The 27,447-nt window shown below is 46.4% G+C and overlaps 1 protein-coding gene across 3 annotated transcripts in view; it reads left to right on the top strand.

Moving 5' to 3' along the window:
- Window positions 1-173: 173 nt before the first annotated feature.
- The window catches only part of TAMM41 (TAM41 mitochondrial translocator assembly and maintenance homolog), a 52,862-nt gene continuing 25,588 nt past the window's right edge, over window positions 174-27,447 (top strand). Inside the window, exons 1-4 of one of the 3 annotated variants that reach the window (XM_055557614.1) lie at window positions 174-592; window positions 3,226-3,408; window positions 6,103-6,195; window positions 15,316-15,466. In XM_055557614.1, the coding sequence (XP_055413589.1) occupies window positions 458-592; window positions 3,226-3,408; window positions 6,103-6,195; window positions 15,316-15,466 (562 nt within the window). In that variant the 5' untranslated portion in view covers window positions 174-457. Of the gene's footprint in view, window positions 593-987; window positions 1,234-3,225; window positions 3,409-6,102; window positions 6,196-15,315; window positions 15,467-27,447 lie in introns of those variants that run through there. The other 2 variants (XM_055557615.1, XM_055557616.1) reach the window with 2 other exon arrangements.

Genomic DNA, 27,447 nt, shown 5'->3' with positions numbered 1-27,447 from the left:
CTTTAAGGCTCAAAGGCACTTCAATCAGCAGTCACTCTCCCGCTCCCATGTCCAATCTTAATCCCAGGCGTCCAGCCTGCAGCGCGCTCCTCCTACCACCAGGGGGCTCTGCGGAAGCCTGGCGTTCCCCACTCGCGGGAGGGCGCCTGCTCTTGCTCTTGCGCCTTCGGAGCATGTGTGCGCGCGGGGGGCGTGGCCCGCGTGGCCGCATGAGCGGCAGGACGTCGCCCACTCGGTTGTGTCCCGGGTCCCTCCCGCCTGACGGACTGACTTGATGTCTGACAGACTTCGTGTCTGACTGACCTGCCGCCCCGAGTCCTTGCGGGCCCCTCCTCTCCTCGCCCCTCGGCCCCAGCCTTCTTCCGTCCGGGCGGGTCCCCGGCTTCCATCTCGCACCCCGAGCGAGTTCCCGGTCCCGCCTGCTGTCCTCCGGGGGGCCTTCGGTGACCCCGGCCCCATGGCGCTGCAGGCACTGCAGAGCTCGGGGGTGGCCTTCCGCAAGATCCTGTCTCACTTTCCCGAGGAGCTGAGCCTGGCTTTCGCCTACGGCTCCGGGGTGTACCGCCAGGCGGGGCCCAACTCAGACCAGAAGGTGAGCCCGGGAGGTCCTTTGCCTTTGGTCCCTCCCGAGCCCTGGAGCTGCCGGGCCGCTCTGCGCAGCCCCGTATCAACTCGCAAAGTCCTGATACAAACCCTACGAAAGGGCTTTTAGCACAGCGGCAGCGTGAGCTGCGCTTCCAAAGACACGTAGGAGTCCGCTTGGCTCTAAGAGCGGGAGATGCAATTATGTGCAGGGAAGAGCTGGTGCCGGGACAAGACAGGAAAAACAAACAAACAAACAAAAATATATATATATACTTGCCAGGTTCTCTTTCAGCGTTCTCAGCCTTGGCTGAACATTGGAGTTTTCTAGAAAGCTTAAAAAAATACTGATAATCTGGGTTCCAGTTGCGGAGATTTCAGGTTTAATTGGTCTAGGCTTTGGGAATTTAAAAAACTTCCCAGGTGATTCTACTACGCAGCCAAGCTTGAGAATTACGTCTCTGGCTGTAGGAGAAAATACAAAGCGATTCTCCTGACTTTGGGAAGCTGACTGACGGATGGTAGGGTTCGGGCATTTGCAGGAAGGGAGTTAGCGGGTGAGCAGTACATTTGCTCCGACCAGGACATTTACCAACTGTCTGTCTAGGGCAAAGCATTGTTACTCTTCAAAGTTGGCGGAGCACCAGAGCGGTGAGGGTCGAGGTTTCCTTATGATTGTAGATTTTTTTTTTCCTCTTCTGTTATATATATGGGGGGGAAAAAGTTTGCTTCCAAGGTGGAGACAAGATTCAAGACATCCAAGAGTGGCAGGCAGTTATTTTCCATTTAGTGAGGCTTTTAATTGGTTTTGACAGAGGCTTTTGAGCGCTTGCTGAATTAAGGTTGGAGGAGCAGGAGTCGAGATAGAGATGTTTTCTGTATGTGCAGCTTGTGTTCTGGACTGGGTTTCTTTAACAAAGGAAGGAAATGGTCTGGTGCAGTCTGCTCTAGGGCCTCACTAGATTACCTGGCTTTAATCTTTCAGTTAATCTTTGCCTGTTCACTTCCTGCTGAGGCCATCTATACCATGGCTTGAATTTCCTGGTTCCCATCTATACTAGTACTTAAGTAATGTGTTTATTTTGTATTTTATTGTGCTCAGTCGCTCAGTCTTTTCCAACTCTGCAACCCCATGGACTGTAGCCCATCAGGCTCCTCTGTCCATTGGATTCTCCAGGCAAGAATCCTAGAGTGGATTGCCATTTCTTCCTCCGGGGGATCTTCTGACCTAGGGATTGGACCCTTGTTCCCGCGTCTCCTGCCTTGGCAGGTGGATTCTTTACCACTGAGCCACCTGCAAAGCCCCCTAATTTAAGTAGTACTTTAATTTGGCAGCATATGAGAAATGATAAATTTGGGGCATACAGGAAATTATAGATTATAATAGGCTATTTTTTCCCTAACATATGTTAACATAAAATTGTTAAAAACATGTCCACTCAAAATCTTAACTACCACCACTAGTTTTTAGGAAACTCAGAGTATCCTGATTCTATAGTCATCTCTTCATTTTCCTGTGAAGATTTTCCTTTGAGCAGATCTGGAATTCTCTCTAAGAAAAGGTCTTTCCTTTTCCCTCACCCTTGTTCCCTGCAAGTTCACAAGTAGATTCCAGCACCTGAGTCTGTCCCAGATGAGTCCCTGCCTCGGTGCCCTGGTTACTGGCAGGCAGCCTCGTGTGTGGTGGTACGTCGTTTGTCTGACCTCCCTTTCTGCAGCCAGTCTCCCTCTTTGGTCCATCTCCCACCACTCTATACCTGCATCCCATCCAGCCCTACCGACCTAGGTGCAGCACCCAGAACATGCCCAGCTCTCGTCTCCTCCACAAAAGCATTTTCATCCAACAGGACTCCCCCGACCCCGACTTCCTCAGGCCTTGCCTAACACGTCACCAAATCTGCTAAACTGTTGTGCTTTCTTGAAGACTCAGACTTACCAGAGTCTTGAAGAGTGTCGTCTTATAAGAAAACTCCTCCTTCCTCTGTAACCCCATTCTGAGTAAAATTCCCCTAGGATGTCCTTTCGCTAATAATCTGTCCTCTCTCCCCAGTTGACTTTGGGCTCTTTACCTCTATCTCAGGACCCATCAGAGCTCATCGCAGATGATCAGGGAGACGTTGGCTAATGGGTGAAGTTAAGATAACTTATTTCCCTTTGCATAATGCTTTATAGAGCTTGTCCACATGGTGTTATCTGATCTGAAAGAAAAGTGGAGCACATTTAACTAGATTTAGATGGAAGACAGTGTAGCAAAGTGGTCTAGACCAGAATTTGGAACCAGACTGTGTCTGTCATTCATTAACCGTGTGTCCTTGGTCAGGGAGCTTACTCTGTGCCATGGTTTCCTTTCCTGTAGAAATATGATAATAATGGTAGCTACCTTGTAGGATTGTTTTGAGGATAAAAAGTTCTGTATAATACAGAAAGTGTTTAAAAGAGGGCTGAAACATTACTTCATTAACCACTATTGTTCTTATGTGAGTTGACAAAAAGCAAAGCTCATCTTGGTTCCACAGGTTTGCTTAAGTTTCTGACCCCGGGTCTGCTGTTAATCAAAGCTACCTTGAGTTAGGGCTGTCCACTCTGTCTCAGTGTCTTTCTAGGAGTTAAAACTAAAATCCATCTCTTTTCTTCACCTCCCAGAATGCAATGCTGGACTTCGTGTTCACAGTCGATGACCCCGTTGCGTGGCATTCAAAGAACCTGAAGAAAAACTGGAACCACTATTCTTTCCTAAAAGTGCTGGGGCCCAGGATTATCACTGCTGTCCAGAATAACTATGGCGCCGGCGTTTACTACAACCCTTTGATCACATGTGATGGGAGGGTGAGTGACTTCGGGCCTCTGTCTTAACTTGGGTGGATATTAACCTTTGTTCTTAGAATCCCAGCTAAATATGTGTGTTCTTACAGTCAGGAAATGTTCACACTTTTGCTGGATGAAGGTGGTGGATGTCACTTTTTTTTTTTTTTTTTTTTGCCTTTGGCCAAATGTTTTTTGGCTGGGAAAGATTGAGGGCAGGAGGAGAAGTGGGCGGCAGAGGATGAGATGGTTATATAGCATCACCGATTTGACGGACATGAGTTTGACTCTGGGAGATGAGTTTTGACTCCAGAAGGTGGTGAAGGATAGGGAAGCCTGATGTGCATGGGGTCACAAAGAGTCAGACAAAGAGACTGAACAACAGCAGATGTTCCTTGGTGTCCAATTTTAGTCCCTCAACAGCACCTGAGCGCTGTCTGGCGCACAGGTGGTGGGCCCCACCCCCAGAGTTCCTGAATCAGAAGGTCTGGGATGGGGTTTGAGGATTTGCAGTTTTCACTCACTGAGAGGTAATCGTCCTGTAACGCTGTGCTAGTTGTAGGTGTGAAGCGTAATGACTGATCTTACTGCGGGTTGATGACCACGGTAAGTCTAGTTAACACCCATCACCATACATAGTCGGTTTTCTTTTTCTGGTGATGAGAACTTTTAAGGTTTACTCTCTCAGCAGCAAGGGTTTGCATTTCTTTTTTAAAATTTTATTTATTTTTAATTGGAGGATAATTGCTTTGCACTACTGTGTTGGTTTCTGCCATACATCAGCATGAATTAGCTGTGGGTATTACATATGTCCCCTCCACCCCTCTTGAACATACTGCCCACCGCATCCCACCCCTCTGAGCTGCTGCCAAGCGTCAGGTAAGCTCCCTGTGTTGTATAGCAACTCCCCACTAGCTATCTCTTGTACACATGGTGGTGTATATTTCAGTGCTTCTCTCTCAGTTTTTCCCACCTTCTTCTGCCCCCTGGATTTGCATTTCTAACAGGCTTTCAAGTGATGCTGATGCTGCCCATCTAGAACATACCTTGAGAACCACTGGTTTGGTCAGTGGGAGGGATGGGCAGACCCATTATGGATCAGGGTGGAAATTAATCTTATCTATATAGAGAGGCATACACTCCCAGGGAGAAGTTGGAAGTGAAGAGGGGATCATAGGTAGTTGGAAGACTGTGGTGCCCAGTGGGAGGAACCCCTCGGTGCCATCGGTGGGGCTGAATTTGATGATGGGTGTTGGAGGGCAGATGAGCACCCTGGATCCTGGTGGAGGGTTGTCTGACTGCGGGGACCCTGCCTAGTGGTCATTCCGATGAGGAGTCCAGGCTCTAAGAGGACGGCTAGGTACCTAGCATGACCTCAGTGTGAGAGGACCAGTGGGAGCTGAGTCAGGGGCCTCCTAGAGTTAGCTAGGCGAAGGATGACTGCCATGCCAACGCTGCACCAGGCTCCTGATGGCTCAGGGCAGACGAGTCACCTGGGGATCTGTGACGCTGATGCTCCTGGGTGGTGGACCACACTTTGAAAGGCAGGAGGCTGGAGTACCAACTTGAGAAGGATTTTGCAGGCCTCTCTGAGTGAGGCAGGGATGAGCGCTGTGGTTGGTGATGTCTGCATCACCTTTGGGCTGGGTGTTAACTGTTCTGGTTGCCGTCAGGTCCTGCCTCGCAGCTGTTAGGCGCCTGTGGCAAGAAGGGCTCTACGGTGCAGTGGCCGGAATGGAGGGAAGGCGGTCACTCAGCCCAGCCCCTCACATCCGCGCTAGTCATGGAGCTCGGAGCTCTATGCTTTCTCCAGTATTAATGTTATGCTGAGCCAACCTCTAATTAGTAGTTTCAAACAGTATTAAAGGCTCCAGTAACAAAATGTTTGGGCATAATTGTGTGCCAAAGGGACTGTACTTTTTAATGGAAATTCTTTAGCTATTTTTCAGATATTTGCAGCCTGCGAAGGCTGCTTGCATACTGAAGTTCAGTGAAGTGAGTCTGAGAAGATAACTGTTGGAGCAAATGGGATTTTGAAACCGGGAACAACTGCATTCAGGATTTTGTGTTATTACTGAAATGAGCTTGACCATAGTTCCATGTGTTTAGGGCTGATAAAGAGGTTTTATGGTTGCATGTTGCATTGTAATTACAGAGGTGTTTGAAATAGTCAACCGTGAAAGAGAAATTCACCATGTGAAGGATGTCAGTAAAAACTTTGAGGAAAATTTCTCATTCTCTGCGATGAAACAACACTGGAGCCCAGACTGAAATTCAGGGACCTGGTTTGGCTCTGCTTCGCCAGGTGCCACCTCAGGCACATCATTTATTGTCTCTGAGCATCAGGTTTCTTATTTCTCACATGAGGAGCGTGAACTGCTGCGTGTCTCTCAGGACCAGTGTTTTTATTGATATTTCCAGTCCATTGAGGACCAAGATTAGACAGCCTATAGAGCCATTCTGCCTCTGACATCACAAGTGCCAGAGTTAAAACTGTGGTCATCGCACCATGAATACCTCAGGCAACAGACAGTCTTGGAAACTAATTGCAAAAGATTTCGTGGAGATGTGTGTTTTTACAAGGTAGGTGGTTTTTTGAGTGGCTTTGGAAATCAAGCTTCTGCCCTGGTCAGAAATTTAGGTCTTTATATTTTGCACTTGCACAAGGGTCAGTATGGTATGTTGCTCTTTTTCATGCACGTTTCTTTTCTTTTCCAGCTTATCAAATATGGAGTTATTAGCACCAGTGTTTTGATCGAAGATCTCCTCAACTGGAATAACTTATATATTGCTGGTCGACTCCAAAAACCGGTGAGTGAGTGTTCTGTTAGGGCTGTCTCTCCTCTCCAAACCTGACCTTACTTTGACCTTTGTGATTGCATTGGCATAGAAATGGGCTTCAGACTCCTTTTCCTGCGTACAGAATTTGTTGCCAAACAGTATCCAGGTATTACATTGCTGCTTCCCTCTCTCTCAAGATTCTCCAGGTGTCTGAATGGATGAGACTCAGAGTCAGTCTGTGTGAGTCTGGAGGATGACAGGGGAGGCGCCCAGGCCGCAGTAGAACCTCTATCCCAGACCACCCCCCACCCCCCACCCCCAGATCACCGTTTCTTCTAGAATGCCAGTGCCACGGGGCACTGCTTGTCCACCCGTTTTTCCCGACAGTGCCTGGGATCCCATCTCCGCGGCCTCCTTGTTTGGGAGGTTGTTGGAGGAGGCCACAGGGGCAGGTTTTCCCCCGGGCTTCACTAGAAGTGAAAGCCAACAGCAGTGCGGAGGACCTGGACTTCCGACACGCGTTCACAGATGCCGGGCTGCTGCTTTTTTGCAGACGTATAGTCTGTATCTGAGAAGGATATCTTCATAGTTTAAGATCTAGACGAAGTTGTCACAATTGCTGATCTCCCAACAAGGATTAATTTTTCTTGAACTGTGAGAGGGTCTTCAGCCCCAAAGAGGGTTCACAGAATGTTCTCAGACACCTCTCATAGGTGACTTTGCTGCTCCTTCTTTGTCAGCTATGGCAAGAGATTAGAGAGTTTTATATAGTCTTAGCTCACTTGGTTTTGTGATAAAATCTCTACTGATATGTGTGGGAGGACTGGATTCTCTCTCCTTGACTTTAGGCTGGAGATGTAACAGTGTAGCTCATGTGATCAGGCGCTAGTTACATGGGTACAGTGTGCCACGCTCAGTTGCCCAGCCGCGCCCAGCTCTGTGCGACCCCATGGACTGTGGCCCACCAGGCTCCCCTGTCCATGGAATTTTTCAGGCAAGAATACTGGAGTGGGTTGCCATTTCCTGCTCCTAGGGATCTTCCCAGCCCAGGGATCGAACCTGTGTCCATCAGCAGGTGGATTCTTTACCACTGCGCCATCTGGGAAGCCCCCATACTACACTTGATCTTAGCCAAAAAGCGTGGGTACATCTGTATGTAAAAATCTGCCAAGCTGTGCTGGGTAGATTACTTTGCTTTACTATATATAGTTTTACTTAAGTAAAAGCTTGTTTTACGTCGAGAAACAATGTATGCGTTCGTGGTAAGTCACTTCAGTCATGTCTAGCTGTGTGTGACCCTATGTACTATAGCCTGCCAGGCTCCTCTGTCCATGGGAATCTCCAGGCAGGAATACTGGAGTGGGTTACCATGCCCTCCTCATAATTGAGGAAATAAATGTAATTGGATATTTGTAAATATTCCTTTTCTTTCCAAGTTTCTTTTTAAATACACAAAATATGTAGCTTGATAGGAAGATGAATGAATGTGGAATTAGAATCCTTGGGTCTTACTCATTGCTGCTGCTTATTCACTGTTTATGTGACGTTAGGCAGCTTGTTTTATACTTCTCTGTGCTCAGTTGTGTCCAACCCCCGGGACCGTACCCCACCGGGCTCCTCTGTCCATGGATTTTCCCAGGCCAGAATACAGAAGTGGGTCGCCATTTCCTTCTCCAGGGTATCTTCCCAACCCAGAGACTGAACTCTCTGCATCTCTTGCGTCTCCTGCATTGGCAGGCTGATGACCGCTGGTGCCATGCAGAATGGGAATAGCAGTCCTTGCCCTGGCTTCTTCACAAAGGTGGTGAAAAGTGGAAGCAGGATGCTAATACTGGAAAGAACACAGGTGTTTTCAAGTCAGACAGTTCCAGCTCTGACGCCCCCTAGCCGTGTACACTGGCACCAGGGACTTAACCTGCCTGGGCCTTGGGACTCCCTCACCTGTGGCTGAGCGTGATGGCACTGGCCTCAAAAGGCATTTGAGAAATGCCTGGATCTAAGATGCCTGGCGCCTAGCCGACATTGAGGAAACCATCTCTCCCTTCTTTGTGTCTTCACCTGTCTCAGTCATTTTGAGGTAAAATGAGGTGTTGAATGTGAAAATGTATTCTCTGTACTATGTTTTGTTCTTGTAATATTTCAAGTTTTTTTTTTTAAAAAAAACAATCTACCCAGCACAGCTTGGCATTGTTGTTATTGTTCAGTCACTAAGTCACATCCAACTCTTTGCAACCCCATGAACTGCGGCATGCCAGGCTTCCCTGTCCTTCACTGTCTCTCAGAGTTTGCTCAAACTCCTGTCTATTGAGTTGGTGATACCATGTGACCATCTTGTCCCCTTCTCTTCTTGCCCTCCATCTTTCCTATCATCAGGGTCTTTTCCAATGAGTTGGCTCTTCACATCAGGTGGCCAAAATATTGGAGCTGCAGCTTCAGCCTCAGTCCTTACAGTGAATATTCAGGGTTGATTTCCTTTAGGAGTGACTGGTTTGATCTCCTTGCAGCTCAAGTGTCTCTCAAGAGTCTTCTCCAACACCACAGTTCAAAAGGATCAATTCTTCAGTGCTCAGCCTACTTTATGATCCAACTCTCACATCCATACACGACTACTGGAAAAAACCATAGCTTTGACTAGATGGACCTTTGTCAGCAAAGTAACATCTCTGCTTTTTAATACGCTGTCTAGGTTTCTCACAGCTTTTCTTCCAAGGAGCAAGCATCTTAATTTCATGGCTGCAGTCACCATCTGCAGTGATTTTGGAGCCCAAGAAAATTAAGTCTGTTACTATTTCTACTTTTTCCCCATCTATTTGCCATGAAGTGATGGGACTGGATGCTCTGATCTTAGTTTTTTGAGTGTTGAGTTTTAAGCCAGTTTTTATCACTCTCCTCTTTCACCCCGATCAAGAGACTCTTTAGTTACTCTTCACTTTCTGCCATTAAAGTGGTATCTTCTGCATATCTGAGGTTTGTGATATTTCTTCCTGAAATCTTGATTCCAGCTATGATTCAACCAGCCCAGCATTTCACATGATGTACTCTGCATATAAGTTAAATAAGCAGGGTGATAATATACAGCCTTGAAGTACTTCTTTCCCTACTTGGAACCAGTCCGTTGTTCCATGTCTGGTTCTAACTATTGCTTCTTGTCCTGCATACTGGTTTCTCAGGAGACGGTAAGGTGGTCTGGTATTCCCATCTCTTTAAGAATTTCCCACAGTTTGTTGTGATCCACACAGTCTAAGGCTTTAGTGTAGTCAATGAAGCAGAAGTGGATATTTTTTTGAATTCCCTTGCTTTTTCTATGATCCAACAGATGTTGGCAACTTGATCTCTGGTTCCTCAGCCTTTTCTAAATCCAGCTTGTACAAATAGACTGCAGAAAACAGATGTGCCATGAAATCTCAGAATGTAAGCACTGGAAATGACTTCAGATTTCATCTAAATATCATGTATCCTGATAAAATAAAAACATCAGTTCAAAGCAACACTCAGATACACTCAGGTCATTTAAAACTGCATTTCTCAGCTTACTTGGAGAAAACAGTGTTCTTGATAACAGTGATAGTCCCTCAGGCTTGTTGGGCTTTCCAGGTGGCTGCTGCTGCTGCTAAGTCACTTCAGTCGTGTCCGACTCTGTGCGACCCCATAGACGGCAGCCCACCAGGCTCCCCCGTCCCTGGGATTCTCCAGGCAAGAACACTGGAGTGGGTTGCCATTTCCTTCTCCAATGCATGAAAGTGAAAAGTGAAAGTGAAGTCGCTCAGTCGTGTCTGACTCTTCGCAACTCCAAGGACTGCAGCCTACCAGTCTTCTCCGTCCATGGGATTGTAAAGAACCTGCCTCCCAAAGCAGGAGACATAAGAGACACGGATTTGAACCCTGGGTTGGGAACATCCCCCGGAGGAGGGCATGGCGACTCACTCCAGTATTCTTGCCTGGAGAATACCATGGGCAGAGGAGCCTGGCAGGCTACAGTCCATGGGGTCGCAAAGAGTCAGATGCGACTGAAGTGACTTAGCACATGTGCACAGGCTTATTAAGAAGCTTCTCAGTTAAGTTCAGTTGCTGAGTCGTGTCCGACTCTTTGCGACCCCATGGACTGCAGCACGCCAGCCTGCCCTGTCCATTACCAACTTCCGGAGTTTGCTCAAACTCATGTCCATTGAGTCAATGATTGCCATCCAGCCATCATCCTCTGTCGTTCCCTTCTCCTCCTGCCTTCAATCTTTCCTAGCATCAGGAAAGAAGCTTCTAGCACAAGAAAATTAAGCTATCTTAAGAACCAATTGAGGTTTTGAACATAACACATGAAATTAAAGATTAAAAATCATAAATGGATAAATTAACTCTTCCACCTACACCTGCCTCCAGTTTCTCTTTTCTACAGAAGTAAATCACTGTTAACTGGAGAATTCTTAGGATAACTATCTTTAAACTATTTTTACCCCTGAAAGTGTTAGTCGCTCAGTCATGTCCAACTCTTTGCAACCCTATGGTCGGTAGCCTGCCAGGCTCCTCTGTTCATGGAATTCTCCAGGCAAGAACACTGTAGTGGATAGTCATTCCCTTCTCCAGGAGATCTTCCAAGCCCAGGGATTGAACCTGGGACTCTTGCAGGCAGCTTCTTTACCTTCTGAGCCAAATACAGATTTTTTTTTTTACCTCTAGGTGGCAGCAAATATTAACCAAAGGAACAAGTCTGATACAAAGAAAGAGTTGGAAGCCTTTGGATGAAAATAATGGGTGAATGAATATCTTAAGAAAGAATTGTGAGAATGAGTGTGGATTTTTTGTTTTCATGCGTCTTAAAAGGAATTACATTAAATTATGTTGTCTGAAGCTCTAAAATTATCCTCCATGTTACAAATGGAATAGGATTTGTCAATCACTAGCAATTTAAGTCTTTAAAAGGAATATGCAAAGGGCGTATGGGAACTCGTCTGTGCTTCTCATATGGCTTTGCTGTGAACCTAAACCTACTTTAAAAGATAAAGTTTATTATTAAGAAAATAGGAAAGAATATAGAGGAGTACTTTGCTTAAACAGATGGACATTTCTGGAAAAAACTGAGTGCAAGTCGCATTTCTGTCACGCTTTACGGTTGCCTTCCCGCGTCGCTGAGGAGACAGCCCGGTCTTACCTAGTGCAGCTGCAAGTTTGCGTTAGCGACCAGGCCATTTTCCAAGTCGAGAAACACGTGAAGTGTTTAATAGAGTCTCGTTGTAGCCAGTCTTTCGGCCAAAGAAGTCTAAAGTTATATTAGAATTTACTCCTCTAATTTATTTAATGTAAGTTGAATTTTTGTATTTCATGTTTTTTTTTTTAGTGTATGGATAATTTGGCGTAAATATTTAAAGCAGTCACATTGACGAACAATGGTATTTTGCCACCCTGTTAGGGGGGTTTTAATTTATTTTAATGTATTCATTTCAATATATTTTTTCTTTTATTTGCTAGTCATATAGCTTTTTTTTTAATAATAGCTTTATTGAGATATAACCACACACACTTCAGCCCTTTAAAAAAGTGTATGACTCCGTGGTTTTTTTAGTATATTCACAGTTTGCAAGCGTCACCATATTGTAACTTCATTGACTTACTTCTTTGTAGTAGAAAACCTCCCCCAGTGGTAGAAAGGGTCCCTGAATGAGATTTGGAAGGCCTGGCTCACTAGTCTTGGCTCTGCCTGGCTGAGAGCAAATCTTTGAGCCTCTAGCCTTTGAAATGAAAGATTGAGCCATTCATTTACTTATTCAAGAGAAGACTAAGTTTTTTCTCTGTGTATGCCAGAAAAATTTAAAAAAAAAATGACACCCACATTTCTAGTCTCAAGCGCCTACAGTCCAGTAGGTAGATAATAAGGTTTTTTTTTTTTTTTTTTTTTTTTTAATCCAGCTCAAATGTCTACTGTTTCTTTTTGGTTCTTAAGTGAGTCCATTTAGAAAAATCGGCCTTTCTGTTCATTTGGAACGGAAAACTGCTATGGGACGTGTCATTGGATTAATGGTCGAGTGTTTGAATGGGGGGGCGGTGAGGGCTGTGTTCTTTGTGACTATAACTTCACTCTTTGCAATTCAAGCTCGTCTCCATGTGACTATTATAGAGGAGACCATGTGTGACTTTGTCCTTTTTTCTGTCTTGAAAGGTACTCACAGATCTCTCCAGTTGGGCTTTTGAAAGTCCCTCCGAGTGTTACGCCTCCTCTGTCTCCAGTGAGGATATTCCCCTTGGCAGTAGAGCTGATGCTCGGTCTGTGGTTCAGGTCGGGGCATTCCCAGTAAGATACACACAGCTACTCACAAATCTGAGGGCTTCCCTTTTCTTCCGGGGCCTCTCTGGCAGTGTCCCAAGAGTTCACTGGCTTTTCACTCTAAACAGCAAGGGACAGTGCTGCCGAGACAGTTCCTGGTTCACCTTCCTCTGGAGAGCCAGGTGAGCAGAGTCTCCTGAACTCGTGTTTTTCCTTTGAGTTAGGATGCTTTCATTTTTATTCTCTTAACCTTAAGTAGCAAACAGACTGCCTTTTAAAAAAAGAAACACCTAAGTAGAAGTTTTCTTAGAGAACAGGAGTATTTTTCATCAAATAGGAAAAATCTTCCCAAACTTACTCTTTCCTTTGCAACTTTGATTTGTTAATATCTCAAAATAGCTTCTATTTTCATTGAGTTTCTGCGAAAGTTCACCTCCCCACCCCCCTGCAAAAAAAAAAAAAAAAAAGAGGGTGAAGAATTATTGAGCAGGACCTGGTGAATGAGGATGAAGAATAGGAAATAATAAAGAGGCTTCACAGGCTCTCTGGACAGGTCCTGGTCTGGGGTTCCGCCTGTTCCTCAAGGGGAGCTCTTTAAACCCTCTGGGTCTCAGTTTCCCCATTAGTGAGATGAGGAGGCTGCCCTCCTAGATCCCCAATTCCATACGGAGTGTAAGGCTTGGGAAAGTTATTCTAGGACTAGGCAGAGGAGTTATTGTAGGACCTTCAATTTTGTCTTAATCATCTTCCAGGATTAAAAGTTAAGCAGGACAGAATGCGTGAATAAAATGTCTGAATACTCAGAGCTGGCTTTGCCAAGTACAAGGGTGTTACCCTGGTCTTTGCCATCAGCTCATTATGCAACCCTGGGCAGGCCATGCTCTTGGACTGCTCCTTGCTTTGACTTTCTGCAGATGTTTGTGGTAATTCCAAACTCACTGAAGTGCTCCAAGGCTTAATTCAGGGCCATTAAGTCCTTGTAATTATGAGGAAGGAGGAGGCAGTATGGAATTAAGTAGCTTACATACCATATGAAACTTTGTATGTTGTAAATATTCCATTTAAAAAAGGGACAAAAGGTAAAAGGTAGAATTCAGGTTCTTCAGTTCAGTAGCTCAGTCGTGTCTGACTCTGCATCCCATGGACTGCAGCACACCAGGCTTCCCTGTCCATCACTGACTCCCAGAGCTTGCTCAAACTCGTGTCCATCGAGTCGGTGATGCCATCCAACCATCTCATCCTCTGTTGTCCCTTTCTCCTCCTATCTTCAATCTTTCTTCAATCAGGTTCTTAAGCCTGATTTATAAAATAATTGTTTTCTAATACTGCTTTTCACAATTAATGAAAAAACAGAGAAGAACCTATACTTTGGGATGTACATCATTCCCATCTTTCCTTGCATCTGTTGCTGCTGCTGCGTTGCTTCAGTTGTGTCCAACTCTGTGCGACCTCGTAGATGGCAGCCCACCAGGCTCCCCCGTCCCTGGGATTCTCCAGGCAAGAACACTGGAGTGGGTTGCCATTTCCTTCTCCAATGCAGGAAAGTGAAAAGTGAAAGTGAAGTTGCTCAGTTGTGTCCGACTCTTAGCAACCCCATGGACTGCAGCCCACCAGGCTCCTCCATCCATGGGATTCTCCAGGCAAGAGTACTGGAATGGGGTGCCATTGCCTTGCTATCTAATACACTTTTAATTTGGAGTGTGTCATACTGTTTGTGTCTTTTATGTGTCATCTGAATTTTGCCAGAAATGATCTGTGTTTGATAAATGAAAGGCAGTCTAAACCCTACTTTCTGGAACACGAGGAGAGTTTGCTTACAGCACTAAAGGGTCAGACACGGCAGCTGCGTTTCAGATACGTGAGTGTCCTCAGGAGGGATTTCCAGGCCCACTGCTTGCTTAGAAAGTCAGTCAGAAGCGGCATGACGGTCAACAGTTGTGTCGGGAGTGCACACTGGCACAGTCGCTACAGAGAGCAACGTGGCAGTTCTGGTTCTACGCTCGTGCCTTAGAGCAGTGCTGCTCACACACGGGCCCTGGAGCAGCATCAGCGTCACCTGGGAACCTGGCAGAAATGTACCCCGGCCTGCCGAGTCAGAGTCTCTGGGGATGGGCCTAATACTGGGTGTTTGAACAGGCCCTGCAGGAGACTCTGATCTCATAAAGGTGAGACGCCCCGGCTCAGAGAGGCGCGTGCGCTGTGCACCAGCAGACACCCAGGGAAGCTCCCTTCAGCTGCGGTTCAGCGGCGGGCTCTCACTGAATCTTCCCAGCAAGCTCGTGAGCCTGGCTCAGGTATTAACCCCGTCACAGAGGTAGTGAGAGACGGAGACAGGGCGCGAGCACGTGCTGGTGGCTACGGTGCCGTCTTCACAACCAGTCAGACACACTGGAGCCGTTCCTATCTCGATGGGAGGGGAACACAGACAGCGGTTTCTTCTAGCTAGTTTTCTTTCCTTTTTCCTTACTCAGGTTCAAATCAGTTCAAAATAGAGCATGGCCTGCTCAGGTTAGATAAGAACAGGGATGAGTTCTAAATAAAGGAGTAAAATGCCTTTGTCCACCATAAAATGAAGTGAAGAACAAAGAGATTAAAAAATAAAATTCTCAATTTCTCAAAGGTCATTTATTCCATTTTGTACTAACTTTTTTAAAACTCATGTGGTTTCCTCATTTAGAAAAATATTTATTTTGTTTTCTTTCCTATGTCATGAGTTCTCTGATTTGGGCTTAAAACAGGAGACTCCAGAATTAGATTAGTAACTATTTCATGTCAACGGGCCTAACACTGCAGTATCTTCAGGGCTGAGGGTTTTGGACAGCTCCAGTGTGTGTAGTAACACACAGGTTGAGCAGTGCCCAACTTCAGGAAGTCTTCTGAACGTCCTGCTTTTCCAGGTGAAGATTGTGGCGATGAATGAGGATGTGGCCCTCCGCTCGGCCCTGGATCAAAACCTAAAGAGCGCTGTGACCGCGGCTTTCCTCATGCTCCCCGAAAGCTTTTCTGAAGAAGACCTGTTTACAGAGATCGCCGGGCTCTCCTACTCAGGTTAGTAGGTTTCATGCTGCACTTCCTGCCGGAAGGAGATTTGCTGTTGGAAGATCGAGCAGGCCCGACACCCCCGTCCCTCGCTGGCAACAGAGGTTCTGGTCCCAGCACCTCTGTGAAGGTCTCTGCAGGAACCCTGCCATCTGCCTCCTTGCCCCCAGGGTCTCTTCCTTTTCACATCTCTACATAGGCTAACCCTTCTGTTGTTGTTATTGTTAATTTTTATTTTGAAACACTTTCAGAGTACAGGTAAGTTTCAGTAATCATCCAGAAAGCTATGCCCTTTCCCCAGAAATGACTCACAACACTTGTTTTATCATTCTCTCTGTATCAGTGATGTTCAGAAGTTGACAGCAGAAACCCCTGGAGGGCCTGTCAGAACAGACAAGACAGCCGATTTGGGAGGTCTGGGGCGGGGTCCCCAAAGTCTGTATTTCTCTCCCGTTCCTGGTGATGCTGATGCTCCTCCAGGGACCCCACTTTGAGAACCACTGCTCCCTCTCTACACGTAAATACACCACATGATCCAAGTTCTTCTGAACTGTTACGGAGTCGGGCACACATATCACATCCCCTTTAGGCCCATTATTTCAGTGTGTGTTTCCTAAGAACAGGGCATCGTCTCGCAGAACCACAGTGCAGGCACCAAATAGCAACGATGCATCACTTCTATCAAACTGATAAGTTTCATTTCTAATGTTGTCGGTTGTCCCCGTATCCCTTCTAATATTTTACTCTCAAGTACATGATCCTGTCAGGGATCGCATAATGTATTTAGATGCCATCTCTTTTATCTTTTAATTTGTAATGTTTCCTCAGCCTTTCTTTGTCTTGTATGACACTCACATATTTGCAGTCTGCAGACCAGTGATGTTGGTGCCCTGATAAGCAGTGTTTTCTCCCATCTAAGCAAACTGGGGAGACATTTGAAGGTCAGGCCAGTATCCTATTTCTTACCAAACTTTCCCTCCAAGGGTGAATTTCCACTGATGATTCTTGCTGGAAACAGTCTTTACTATGATGGGTGCAAAGTGGTGACTTGGCCACTCCACCTTTCCTCATATTAAGGAAACCTTTCTCCCTTGTTCTCCATTCATCTATTTATTTATCTGAATATTAACTTCCTTTCCCCTTAATCCAGCTGTGCTCCTCAAAGTTATCAGGGGGAGGGGGAGGCCGAGAGGACAGAGCCTGGCCCCTCATTGTAGCCTTGGCCCCAGGAGCCCCCCAGCGATCTGTTTAATGTGTTAAGGATTTGTGTATAACTCCATTTTCAGAAAAGTAGTCTGTCTTTTAAACCGTAGTTTGAAAACCACTATCGTAAATATCCCTCTTCCCAACTTTTAAGTATGAGTCAGAGAACTCTATGCTCAAATACTGCAGAGGCAGCTGACTCATTCTCTGAATCCCTGTACAGATAAGATTTCATGGAGACGCCGTGCTCACAGAGACGCGAGAGGTCTCGCTCTTCAGTCTTGTTCCCAAAATGTGTGTGTTGTGACCACAGCTGTCATGCAGCACGGGTGAGAAGGCAGGTGAAATAGCCTTGGTCTTGGTTGCTTCCAGCATCTCACAGCAGCCTCCCTGCCTGTCAGCAAAGGCCAAGGGGACAGCTTGGTGGGGCTGCATGCAGGAGGAATGTGTGGGGGAGGGGCCCTCTGTCTGGGTGCCTCCCCCGACCCTGCTCCCCTGTGAGGAAAGGTGGACCTGAACCTTCGGTTGACTTTGTGGGAGAAGATGCAGAGCCGTCCTCTGCTCTAACCACGTCGTCAGCATCAGCTTAGTGTTAGGTGGACTCCAGGTTGCTGCTGTTGTTCAGTCGCTCAGTTGTGTCCGACTCTTTGTGATCCCATGGACTGCAGCACGCCAGGCTCCTCTGTCCTTTACCATCTCCCAGAGTTTGCTCAAACTCATGTCCATCGAGTTGGTGATGCCATCCAACCATCTCATCCTCTGTCGTCCCCTTCTCCTCCTGCCCTCAATCTTTCCCAGCATCAGGGTTTTTTCCAATGAGTCGGCCCTTCTCATCAAGTGGCCAAAGTATTGGAGTTTGAGCTTTAGCATCAGTCCTTCCAATGAATATTCAGGACTGATTTCCTTTAGGATTGACTGGTTTGATCTCATTGCAGTCCAAGGGACTCTCAAGAGTCTTCTCCAGCACCACAGTTCAAAAGCATCAATTCTTAAGTGCTCAGCTTTCTTTATGGTCCAGCTCTCACATCCATACACAACTACTGGAAAAACCATAGCTTTGACTAGACAGACCTTCGTTCACAAAATGATGTCTCTGCTTTATAATACGCTGTTGAGGTTCATCATAGCTTTCCTTCCAAGGAGCAAGCTCTTTTAATTGCATGACTCTAGGATTTCTCTATAAATTCCAAACATTGACTGCTGCTGCTGCTGCTAAGTCACTTCAGTCGTGTCGGACTCTGTGTGACCCCATAGATGGCAGCCACCAGGCTCCCCCATCCCTGGGATTCTCCAGGCAAGAACACTGGAGTGGGTTGCCATTTCCTTCTCCAATGCAGGAAAGTGAAAAGTGAAAGTGAAGTTGCTCAGTTGTGTCCGACTCTTTGCAACCCCATGGACTGCAGCCCACCAGGCTCCTCCATCCATGGGATTTTCCAGGCAAGAGTACTGGAGTGGGGTGCCATTGTCTTTTCTGAAACATTGAAGACATTTATTTACAGACTTTAAGTAAGCATTCAAGCTGCTTTCAATCTTGAGCTGACTTTTGTTCCGCCTCCTGAAAGGACCATGTCACACGCTCCTGGTTTCTCCTGTTGTTCAGTAAACACTTGCTGATTCATAGCAGAATCATCCTCTGTTCCGCTTCTTCTAGAATATTCATTAAGAGCTGCTGTATAGCGATGCTGTTCCATAATCAGTGGGTCAGTAAGTGGGTAGGTGGGTAGATTCGTAGGTGGGTGGCTGAGCACTTACCCTTTACTCCACCATGGATCCTCATGGTGCCGCCTCTGCTCAGCAGACGTGTGTCCTGTGTCTCCTGTGCCACACACTGCACTAGGCCGGGTGCGTGCTCGCAAGCAAGATGCGATGAAACTCCTCGTGGAGGTCATGTTCTTTTAGGGAGAGACTGACGGCAAAGAAGCAGTAGGCAGTTTCAGACAGCGGTGAGTGCCGTGAGAAGAAAATACTTCAGGTTGAGGGTGAGGCTGTTTCTCAGTGGGTGGTTCAGGAAGGCCCTCCGAGGCAGGGGACGGTGTCTACGAGCCTGCCTGGGGCTGTTGGGGAAGAGCAGACTGACGAGTGCGTTGCTCCCCGAGTGCGTTGCTCCCCGGAGCCAGGTCTCACACCCTGCTGTGTCTGACCCCAGCCCCTCGGCCTCTGGTCGCTCCCATTCCTCATCTCACCTTGTCCTGTTTTCTAGCCTTTACATTTGTTACTGTTTAATCAGCCTTGGTCTGTGAGTTTGGCCAAGTAGCCCATATTACTCATTTCACAAAGGCTGGCTTCTTTTTCCTGCAACACGTAGGAAACGATGCTTTATAGGTTCTCCCCAGAGAGGGCTAATTCCCACCCTGTGTGATCTCTACCTTGTGGATAAGACCTTTTCCAAAAAGTGTTCTCTAAGTCAGTTGTTTAGATTGGGAATATATTTTCCCATTGAAACAGCATAATATATGATGGTTGTTGGTAAGCCAGGACACAGTGTAATTAATGGTTAACTAGCCTGTGATATGATGGAACTAGACTGGGATGGTGTGGTTGGGGAAGGATCTAGACCCTGCAGGCAGGTATCTTCTGTAGATGTGAGACTTGCCCCAGGTGATGTGTTGAAAGACCAGCTTTTTTACCTGCCTTTTGTAGGCTTCTGAGAACCCAGTATCCTTGAATTGATCAGATTCTAATCCCTTCTGGAAACCACCCAAACCTCCCAAGCCCTTGGAATATTCCAGATTTCAAATTACTCACCAACCTCATTTTTACTTACAACTTGGACATCTATTTTACACCTGTTTTCAGTTGAGAGAGTTGCTATGTTGTCCCTAACCTGCGAAGTTCCGTTTCTCCCTGGCGGAGTCTGGGGGACATGGAGAAAACAGTTGTCTCCGTGTCATTGGACAAGTTCCTGCCAGTAATTGCTGGTGGAGGCAAGATCTGTCAGTATTACTAGCAGTAATAATAATAATAATCCCTGCATTCTGTGTAGTATTTGAGGATCACTTTAACTGCCGCAGGGTCAGTATTTATGGCATTATTGTTACAAGTGATGGTGAGAAAGGAGTGGGTGGAAGATGGGAGCCTGCAGAATTGGGGAGGAGAAAGCCCTCTAATCCTCCAGTTATTCTTAGAAGTCAGCATTTAAGTAAACAGAAAAGGAAACCGAATGAACTTTTAAAGGGCCACCTTTCACGTTCTTGTGAAAGTACAAACTAATGACTAGTTTTAGGTAATGATCCCTGGTTTAACATTTATCAAGTGAATCAGCCTCCCATACCTTATAAAGAATTAAGGATGCAATGTCTGCTCTAAGGAGCTTCACATTAATCAACATATGTGGTCATAGTGAGTCAGTGGCAGACTTCAAAACAGCCCAGCTGGAAAAGGCAGGGGTGTGTAAGCGCATGTCCCATTCAGGGAGGGAGGAGCAGATGGATGTGACGGAGGTCCACGCTGGTGGAAGGAGAAAGTCACATTCTTTGTCCTATGTCAGGAATGACTCTCAGTACTTTGATCTAATAACTCATTTCATCCTCACACACAACCCTTTGATAGGGTGCTATATTATTGCCCCATTTAACAGATGAGAAGACCAAGGCCCAGGTCTGTCTCAGGTGAGTTGTCTGGTAGATTAGTAGGTGGTAGCACTGGAATCTGAGCCCACACCCTTTTTGCAGCTTTGTGTTTTGTGTTGGTGTGTAGCTGATGGACATGCTGCAGTAGTTCCGGGTGAGCAGCAGAGCAGCTCAACCATAGACATGTATCCACTCTCCCCCAAACTCCCCTCCATCCAGGCTGTCCCATAACACTGACAGAGTTCCATGTTAGCCCTCATTCTTAACCACTGAAATTCACTGCCTCTCTGGTGTTTTGGAGAAGAGGTTAGACCCCGGTTGGGCAGGGTGTTGAAGACAAAGTGAGCAGATGGGAATTTGATAACTAAGAGCCACAGAAGTTTTCTGGCATTGCAGGTTGGGCCAGGATTTGTGGTTGTGGAAAGATAATTTTGCCAGCAGTGTGCAGGAGGGAGAAAGACTGAGAATGAGAACGTTTTTTTCCCTCAGCACATAATCACGAGAGTTTCCTCTGCTGGATGCCCTTCTAAGCTCTAGGGATAAGGCAGGCACGGCCCCGGCCCTCGTGGCGCTTTCTCTGCAGTTGAAAAGCCCGACGGCAGACACGTGGCAACACAGAACAGGGGAGGGGGCAGGCGTCACTTTGGTGCAACCAGAGATGGCCTCTCCCTAGGGGGACCTGAGCACCGGCATCTGAGCACCCGTGAGGAGAGCCCCAGGAGAGCTCACCAGGCAGTGAGGGGCCTGCAGGGAGGACGGTTGCGACCCGGCCGGTGTTGGGTCACCTCCAGAAACGCCCCGCCCCGTGGCACATAGCAGGCCCCTCTGTGTGTGGGTGGATGGACAGAGCGCAGCCAGTCTGGACGGCGATGAGCGCTTAAGCAGGGCCTCAGGACCACAACAGCCTCATGTGGAAACAGCTGCTCAGCTGGGTGTTCCGTTTAGTCGATAAGTCGTGTCCAGCTCTTCTGTGATCCCGTGGACTGTAGCCCACCAGGCTCCTCTCTCCATGGGATTTCCTAGGCAAGAATACTGGAGTGGGTTCCATTTCCTTCTCCAAGGGATCTTCCCGACCCAGGGATCGAACCCATATCGCCTGCATTGGCAGGTGGATTCTTTACCACTGAGCCACCCAGGAATCCCATTCTGTTTAGTACTTTGCTTTTTTTAATCATTATATTACTTCATGGAAGGCAACATTAGTACAGAGTTTATAAGCTGGGGCTCTGCAGTCAGACTTCTGGGTTCACCTCTTAGCTTTAACCTTAATTAACTTTCTGTCTTTGGGCAAGTTTCTTATTTCCTTGTGACTCAGTTTCTTTCTCTCTAAAGGAGTTTTTTATATGGATGAAGCTAAATCATACATGTAAATTAAATTGCATGTGCCTGGCACATCGTAAATGCTCAGTAAATGTTATCCTGCATTATTCTAGATCCATGTTTGCTTATATTAACATAGGGCTTCCCTGGTGGCTCAGACGGTAAAGAATCTGCCTGCAGTGTGGGAGACCCAGGTTCCATCCCTGGGTTGGGAAGATCCCCTGGAGGAGGAAATGGCAATCTACTTCAGTATCCTTGCCTGGAGAATTCCATGGACAGGGGAGCCTGTCAGGCTACAGTCCTTGGGGTCACAAAGGGTCAGACACAACTGAGCGACTAACACACACACCACACAGCCACTTCCTGTAGACAGAAAGGCAAGGCTGCGGTCAGACCTGAACTTGAACACCAGCCTCGTGGAGGTGCTGGAACCTTTCTGAGCCCGTTTTCTCCTTTGTAAAGGGGAAATAACTATTTCATAAGAAGATTTTCCATGAGATAATATGTATAAAACCCCAGCATCACAGCTCACTGCTGGTTGGCGCTCAGAAAATGACTCCTGTCATTGTTCATCACTGTTACTGTGTATCATCGCTGGCTGCAGAGACTTTCCCCAGGCTGAGACACCCTGATCCGCCCAGCGCTTCAGTGACTGGTGGACACTCAGGCTGCCTTCATCTACCATTGTTTTACTAATGACATGACTATGGTTCACTTCGGCCAAATCTGTTTGGTAGGGAAGAGAGCAAAGGGGGACACTAGCTTCCTTGGACACGTTCACCAAACTGGGATTATGTCGTCTGATATACTAACCACTAAACTGGTACATGTTGGCAGATGATGCGTGTCAGAGCTAGCAGAGGACTTAAGTCAGGTAGAGGCACTTGGCCCTTCACAGTCCTTGAGGAACGAAAAACCCCTTCAACCGCTGACATGTGCGAGAGAGAGAATGGGTTCTTTTTGATGCCAGATTGTCTGAATGCAGGCTCAGCTACTTCTAGGAACAAGACAAAGCAGTGAGGAAGTGCCAGCTGAGTGGTTCTTAGAGAAAAAAAAATTAGGAATGAGTGCCAGCCCTCTACAGTGTGAGTGAACATCCCCATTTCTGGATCCTGGTGGAAGCCAGTAGAGAGACTTTTCCTCTGAGGCGAGAGCTCCTGCGATTTCTTCCATGACAGTCACACCTCTGCCCTCGCCAGCAGTGTCCCTGGGTGACGTGGGTGTTGGGAGTGACTCTCGCAGTCATTTGGAAACAGATTTCCGCAGGCTTGGCAAGCCTGAGCACTTGCTGAAGCCTCGCTCGGAACGCTTCTTTACTCGGTCACTAGCTGGTTTCTGAGCATGCCGCGCTCCTGAAAGGGTTTCAATCACCAACCGTGTCTAATGTCTCCAGGTTACTTACTGTGTGTCTGGTAGTGTTCTAAGTGCTTTACATGTACTAACTCACTTAATCCTGGAAACTTATGAACCCGCTGTACTGCTGCCCCGTGTTGTACTGTGTCTGAAGATCCCGAAGCCAGGGCAGGAGGGAGCTCGTGCTGGGCCCTGCAGCTTCTAGTCCAGCGTGCGGATGAACACAGGCGCTCTGCTCCAGGATCCTCGCTCCTCCCCTTCCCTGTCCTGCAGAGCGCCTGTGTGGCACGTGCCCTTCCTGGCTCACACCGGGGACTATGGTAGGGACTGTAGGGCCCCTTGGGGCTCTTCCCCGTTCCTGGCCATCTTCCTCTGCTTGTGTTTCCTTCTTTGCACTTTCCACCTTCTGAGGTACTGTTTATTCGTTGGGTTTCTTGTCTCTGGTCTTTGTTCCACCGCTAGGATGCAGAAAGCAGACGTATTTTCTTGCGTCGTTCACTCTCCTTCAGTGATTATAGTGGCACCTGACAGATACTAGGTGCTCGGTAAATACTTAGGGGATGGGTGGGTGGGTGGATGGTTGTGGTGCTGGTTCCTTCCTGAGTCAGTATCGTAAACCTGATGCTTCCTACACCTATTTGTGTTCTCTAAAGCGTGCAAGAGAAAATTTTATATATGATTCAAATGTATAGTGCCAGTGCATCAACTATTTGTTTTTACCTCATTCTCTTCCATGTGTGAGTTAGTGAAGTGATGATATAGTTTCTGCAGCCATGGAGATATTTTTGAGGATGTATTTTGAATGGTGTTTTAGGCTACCTCCTAGACATGCTGCCTTAGTCACCTTTGTTGAAATAATAATTATTTTTTCCACATGCAAAAGAATGAAGTTGGACCCCTAACACACCCTACGCAAAATTAACTCAAAATAGATCATGGATGCGTCTTCCCAGGAGTCACTCAGTTCAATTCAGTCGCTCAGTTGTGTCTGACTCTTTGCGACCCCATGAATCGCAGCACGCCAGGCCTCCCTGTCCATCACCAACTCCCGAAGTTCACTGAGACTCACATCCATCAAGTCAGTGATGCCATCCAGCCATCTCATCTTCTGTCGTCCCTTCTCCTCCTGCTCCCAATCTCTCCCAGCATCAGAATCTTTTCCAGTGAGTCAACTCTTCACATGAGGTGGCCAAAGTACTGGAGTTTCAGCTTTAGCATCATTCCTTCCAAAGAAATCCCAGGGCTGATCTCCTTCAGAATGGACTGGTTGGTTCTCCTTGCAGTCCAAGGGACTCTCAAGAGTCTTCTCCAACACCACAGTTCAAAAGCATCTATTCTTTGGTGCTCAGCTTTCTTCACAGTCCAACTCTCACATCCATACATGACCACAGGAAAAACCATAGCCTTGACTAGATGGACCTTTGTTGGCAGAGTAATGTCTCTGCTTTTCAATATGCTATCTAGGTTGGTCATAACTTTTCTTCCAAGGAGTAAATGTCTTTTAATTTCATGGCTGCAGTCACCATCTGCAGTGAATTTGGAGCCCAAAAAAATAAAGTCTGACACTGTTTCCCCATCTATTTCCCATGAAGTGATGGGACCAGATGCCATGATCTTTGTTTTCTGAGTATTGAGCTTTAAGCCAACTTTTTCACTCTCCACTTTCACTTTCATCAAGAGGCTTTTGAGTTCCTCTTCACTTTCTGCCATAAGGGTGGTGTCATCTGCATATCTGAGGTTATTGATATTTCTCCCGGCAATCTGGATTCCAGCTTGTGCTTCTTCCAGCCCAGTGTTTCTCATGATGTACTCTGCATATAAGTTAAATAAGCAGGGTGACAATATACAGCCTTGACGTTCTCCTTTTCCTATTTGGAACCAGTCTGTTGTTCCATGTCCAGTTCTAACTGTTGCTTGGGGCCACCCAAGACGGGCGGGTCATGGTAGAGAGGTCTGACAGAATGTGGTCCACTGGAGAAGGGAATGGCAAACCACTTCAGTATTCTTGCCTTGAGAACCCCATGAACAGTATGAAAAGGCAAAATGATAGGATACTGAAAGAGGAACTCCCCAGGTCAGTAGGTGCCCAATATGCTACTGGAGATCAGTGGAGAAATAACTCCAGAAAGAATGAAGGGATGGAGCCAAAGCAAAAACAATACCCAGTTGTGGATGTGACTGGTGATAGAAGCAGGGTCTGATGCTGTAAAGAGCAATATTGCATAGGAACCTGGAATGTCAGGTCCATGAATCAAGGCAAATTGGAAGTGGTCAAACAGGAGATGGCAAGAGTGAACGTCGACATCCTAGGAATCAGCGAACTAAAATGGACTGGAATGGGTGAATTTAACTCAGATGACCATTATATCTACTACTGCGGACAGGAATCCCTTAGAAGAAATGGAGTAGCCATCATGGTCAACAAAAGAGTCCAAAATGCAGTACTTGGATGCAATCTCAAAAACGACAGAGTGATCTCTATTCGTTTCCAAGGCAAACCATTCAGTATCACAGTAATCCAAGTCTGTGCCCCAACCAGTAATGCTGAAGAAGCTGAAGTTGAACAGTTCTATGAAGACCTACAAGACCTTTTAGAACTGACACCAAAAAAAAAGATGTCCTTTTCATTGTATGGGACTGGAATGCAAAAGTAGGAAGTCAAGAAACACCTGGAGTAACAGGCAAATTTGGCCTTGGAATATGGAATGAAGCAGGGCAAAGACTACTAGAGTGTTGCCAGGAAAATGCACTGGTCATAGCAAACACCCTCTTTCAACAATACAAAAGAAGACTCTACACATGGACATCACCATATGGTCAACACCGAAATCAGATTGATTATATTCTTTGCAGCCAAAGATGGAGAAGCTCTATATAGTCAACAAAAACAAGACCAGGAGCTGACTGTGGCTCAGATCATGAACTCCTTATTGCCAAATTCGGACTGAAATTGAAGAAAGTAGGGAAAACCACTAGACCATTCAGGTATGACCTAAATCAAATCCCTTATGATTATACAGTGGAAGTGAGAAATAGGTTTAAGGGCCTAGATCTGATAGATAGAGTGCCTGATGAACTATGGAATGAGGTTTGTGACATTGTACAGGAGACAGGGATCAAGACCATCCCCATGGAAAATAAATGCAAAAAAGCAAAATGTCTGTCTGAGGAGGCCTTACAAATAGCTGTGAAAAGAAGAGAATTGAAAAGCAAAGGAGAAAGGGAATAAGCATCTGAATGCAGAGTTCCAAAGAATAGCAAGAAGAGATAAGAAAGCCTTCCTCAGCAATCAATGCAAAGAAATAGAGGAAGACAACAGAATGGGAAAGACTAGAGATCTCTTCAAGAAAATTAGAGATACCAAAGGAACATTTCATGCAAAGATGTGCTCAATAAAGGACAAAAATGGTATGGACCTAACAGAAGTAGAAGATATTAAGAAGAGGTGGCAGGAATACACAGAAGAACAGTACAAAAAAGATCTTCAAGACCAAGATAATCATGATGGTGTGATCACTCACCTAGAGCCAGACATCCTTGAATGTGAAGTCAAATGGGCCTTAGAAAGCATCACTACGAACAAAGCTAGTGGAGGTGATGGAATTCCAGTTGAGCTATTTCAAATCCTGAAAGATGATGCTGTGAAAGTGCTGCATGCAATATGCCAGCAAATTTGGAAAACCCAGCAGTGGCCACAGGACTGGAAAAGGTCAGTTTTCATTCCAATCCCAAAGAAAGGCAATGCCAAAGAATGCTCCAACTACCACACAATTGCACTCATCTCACACGCTAGTAAAGTAATGCTCAAAATTCTCCAAGCCAGGCTTCAGCAATACGTGAACCATGAACTTCCAGATATTCAAGCTGGTTTTAGAAAAGGCAGAGGAGCCAGAGATCAAATTGCCAACATCTGCTGGATCATGGAAAAAGCAAGAGAGTTCCAGAAAAACATCTATTTCTGCTTTATTGACTATGCCAAAGCCTTTGACTGTGTGGATCACAATACACTGTGGAGAATTCTGAAAGAGATGGGAATACCAGACCACCTGACCTGCCTGCCTCTTGAGAAACCTGTATGCAGGTCAAGAAGCAACAGGAGTCACTAGTGGTAAAGAATCCGCCTGCCAGTGCAGGAGATGCAAGAGACACAGGTTAGATCCTGGGTTGGGAAGGCCCCCTGAAGCAGGAGATGGCACCACACTCCAGTACTCGTGCCTGGAAAATCCCATGGGCAGAGGAGCCTGACGGGCTATAGCCTCTAGGGCTGCAAAGAGTTAGACACGACTGAGTGACTGAGCACACACACACGGATCATGGACGTAAGAGCTGAAACCGTAAGATTTTTAGAAGAGTCAGTTTGAATTATACAGTGTTTTCTTAAATATGTACCAAAAGCAACAAAAGAAGAAGTAGACAAATGGGACTGTATAAAAATTAAAACTTCTATGCTGCAAACAAAACCATCAAGAAAGTGAAAAGACAGCCTATGAAATGAAAAGAAATACTTGCAAATCATTTATCTGATAAGGAACTTGTGTCTGGAAT

Source organism: Bubalus kerabau, chromosome 20 (assembly GCF_029407905.1).
Source record: "Bubalus kerabau isolate K-KA32 ecotype Philippines breed swamp buffalo chromosome 20, PCC_UOA_SB_1v2, whole genome shotgun sequence".
NCBI classification, from domain to species: Eukaryota; Metazoa; Chordata; class Mammalia; order Artiodactyla; family Bovidae; genus Bubalus; species Bubalus kerabau.
Note: the sequence above shows the minus strand (reverse complement) of the source record. Positions and strands in the feature narration are given on the sequence as shown.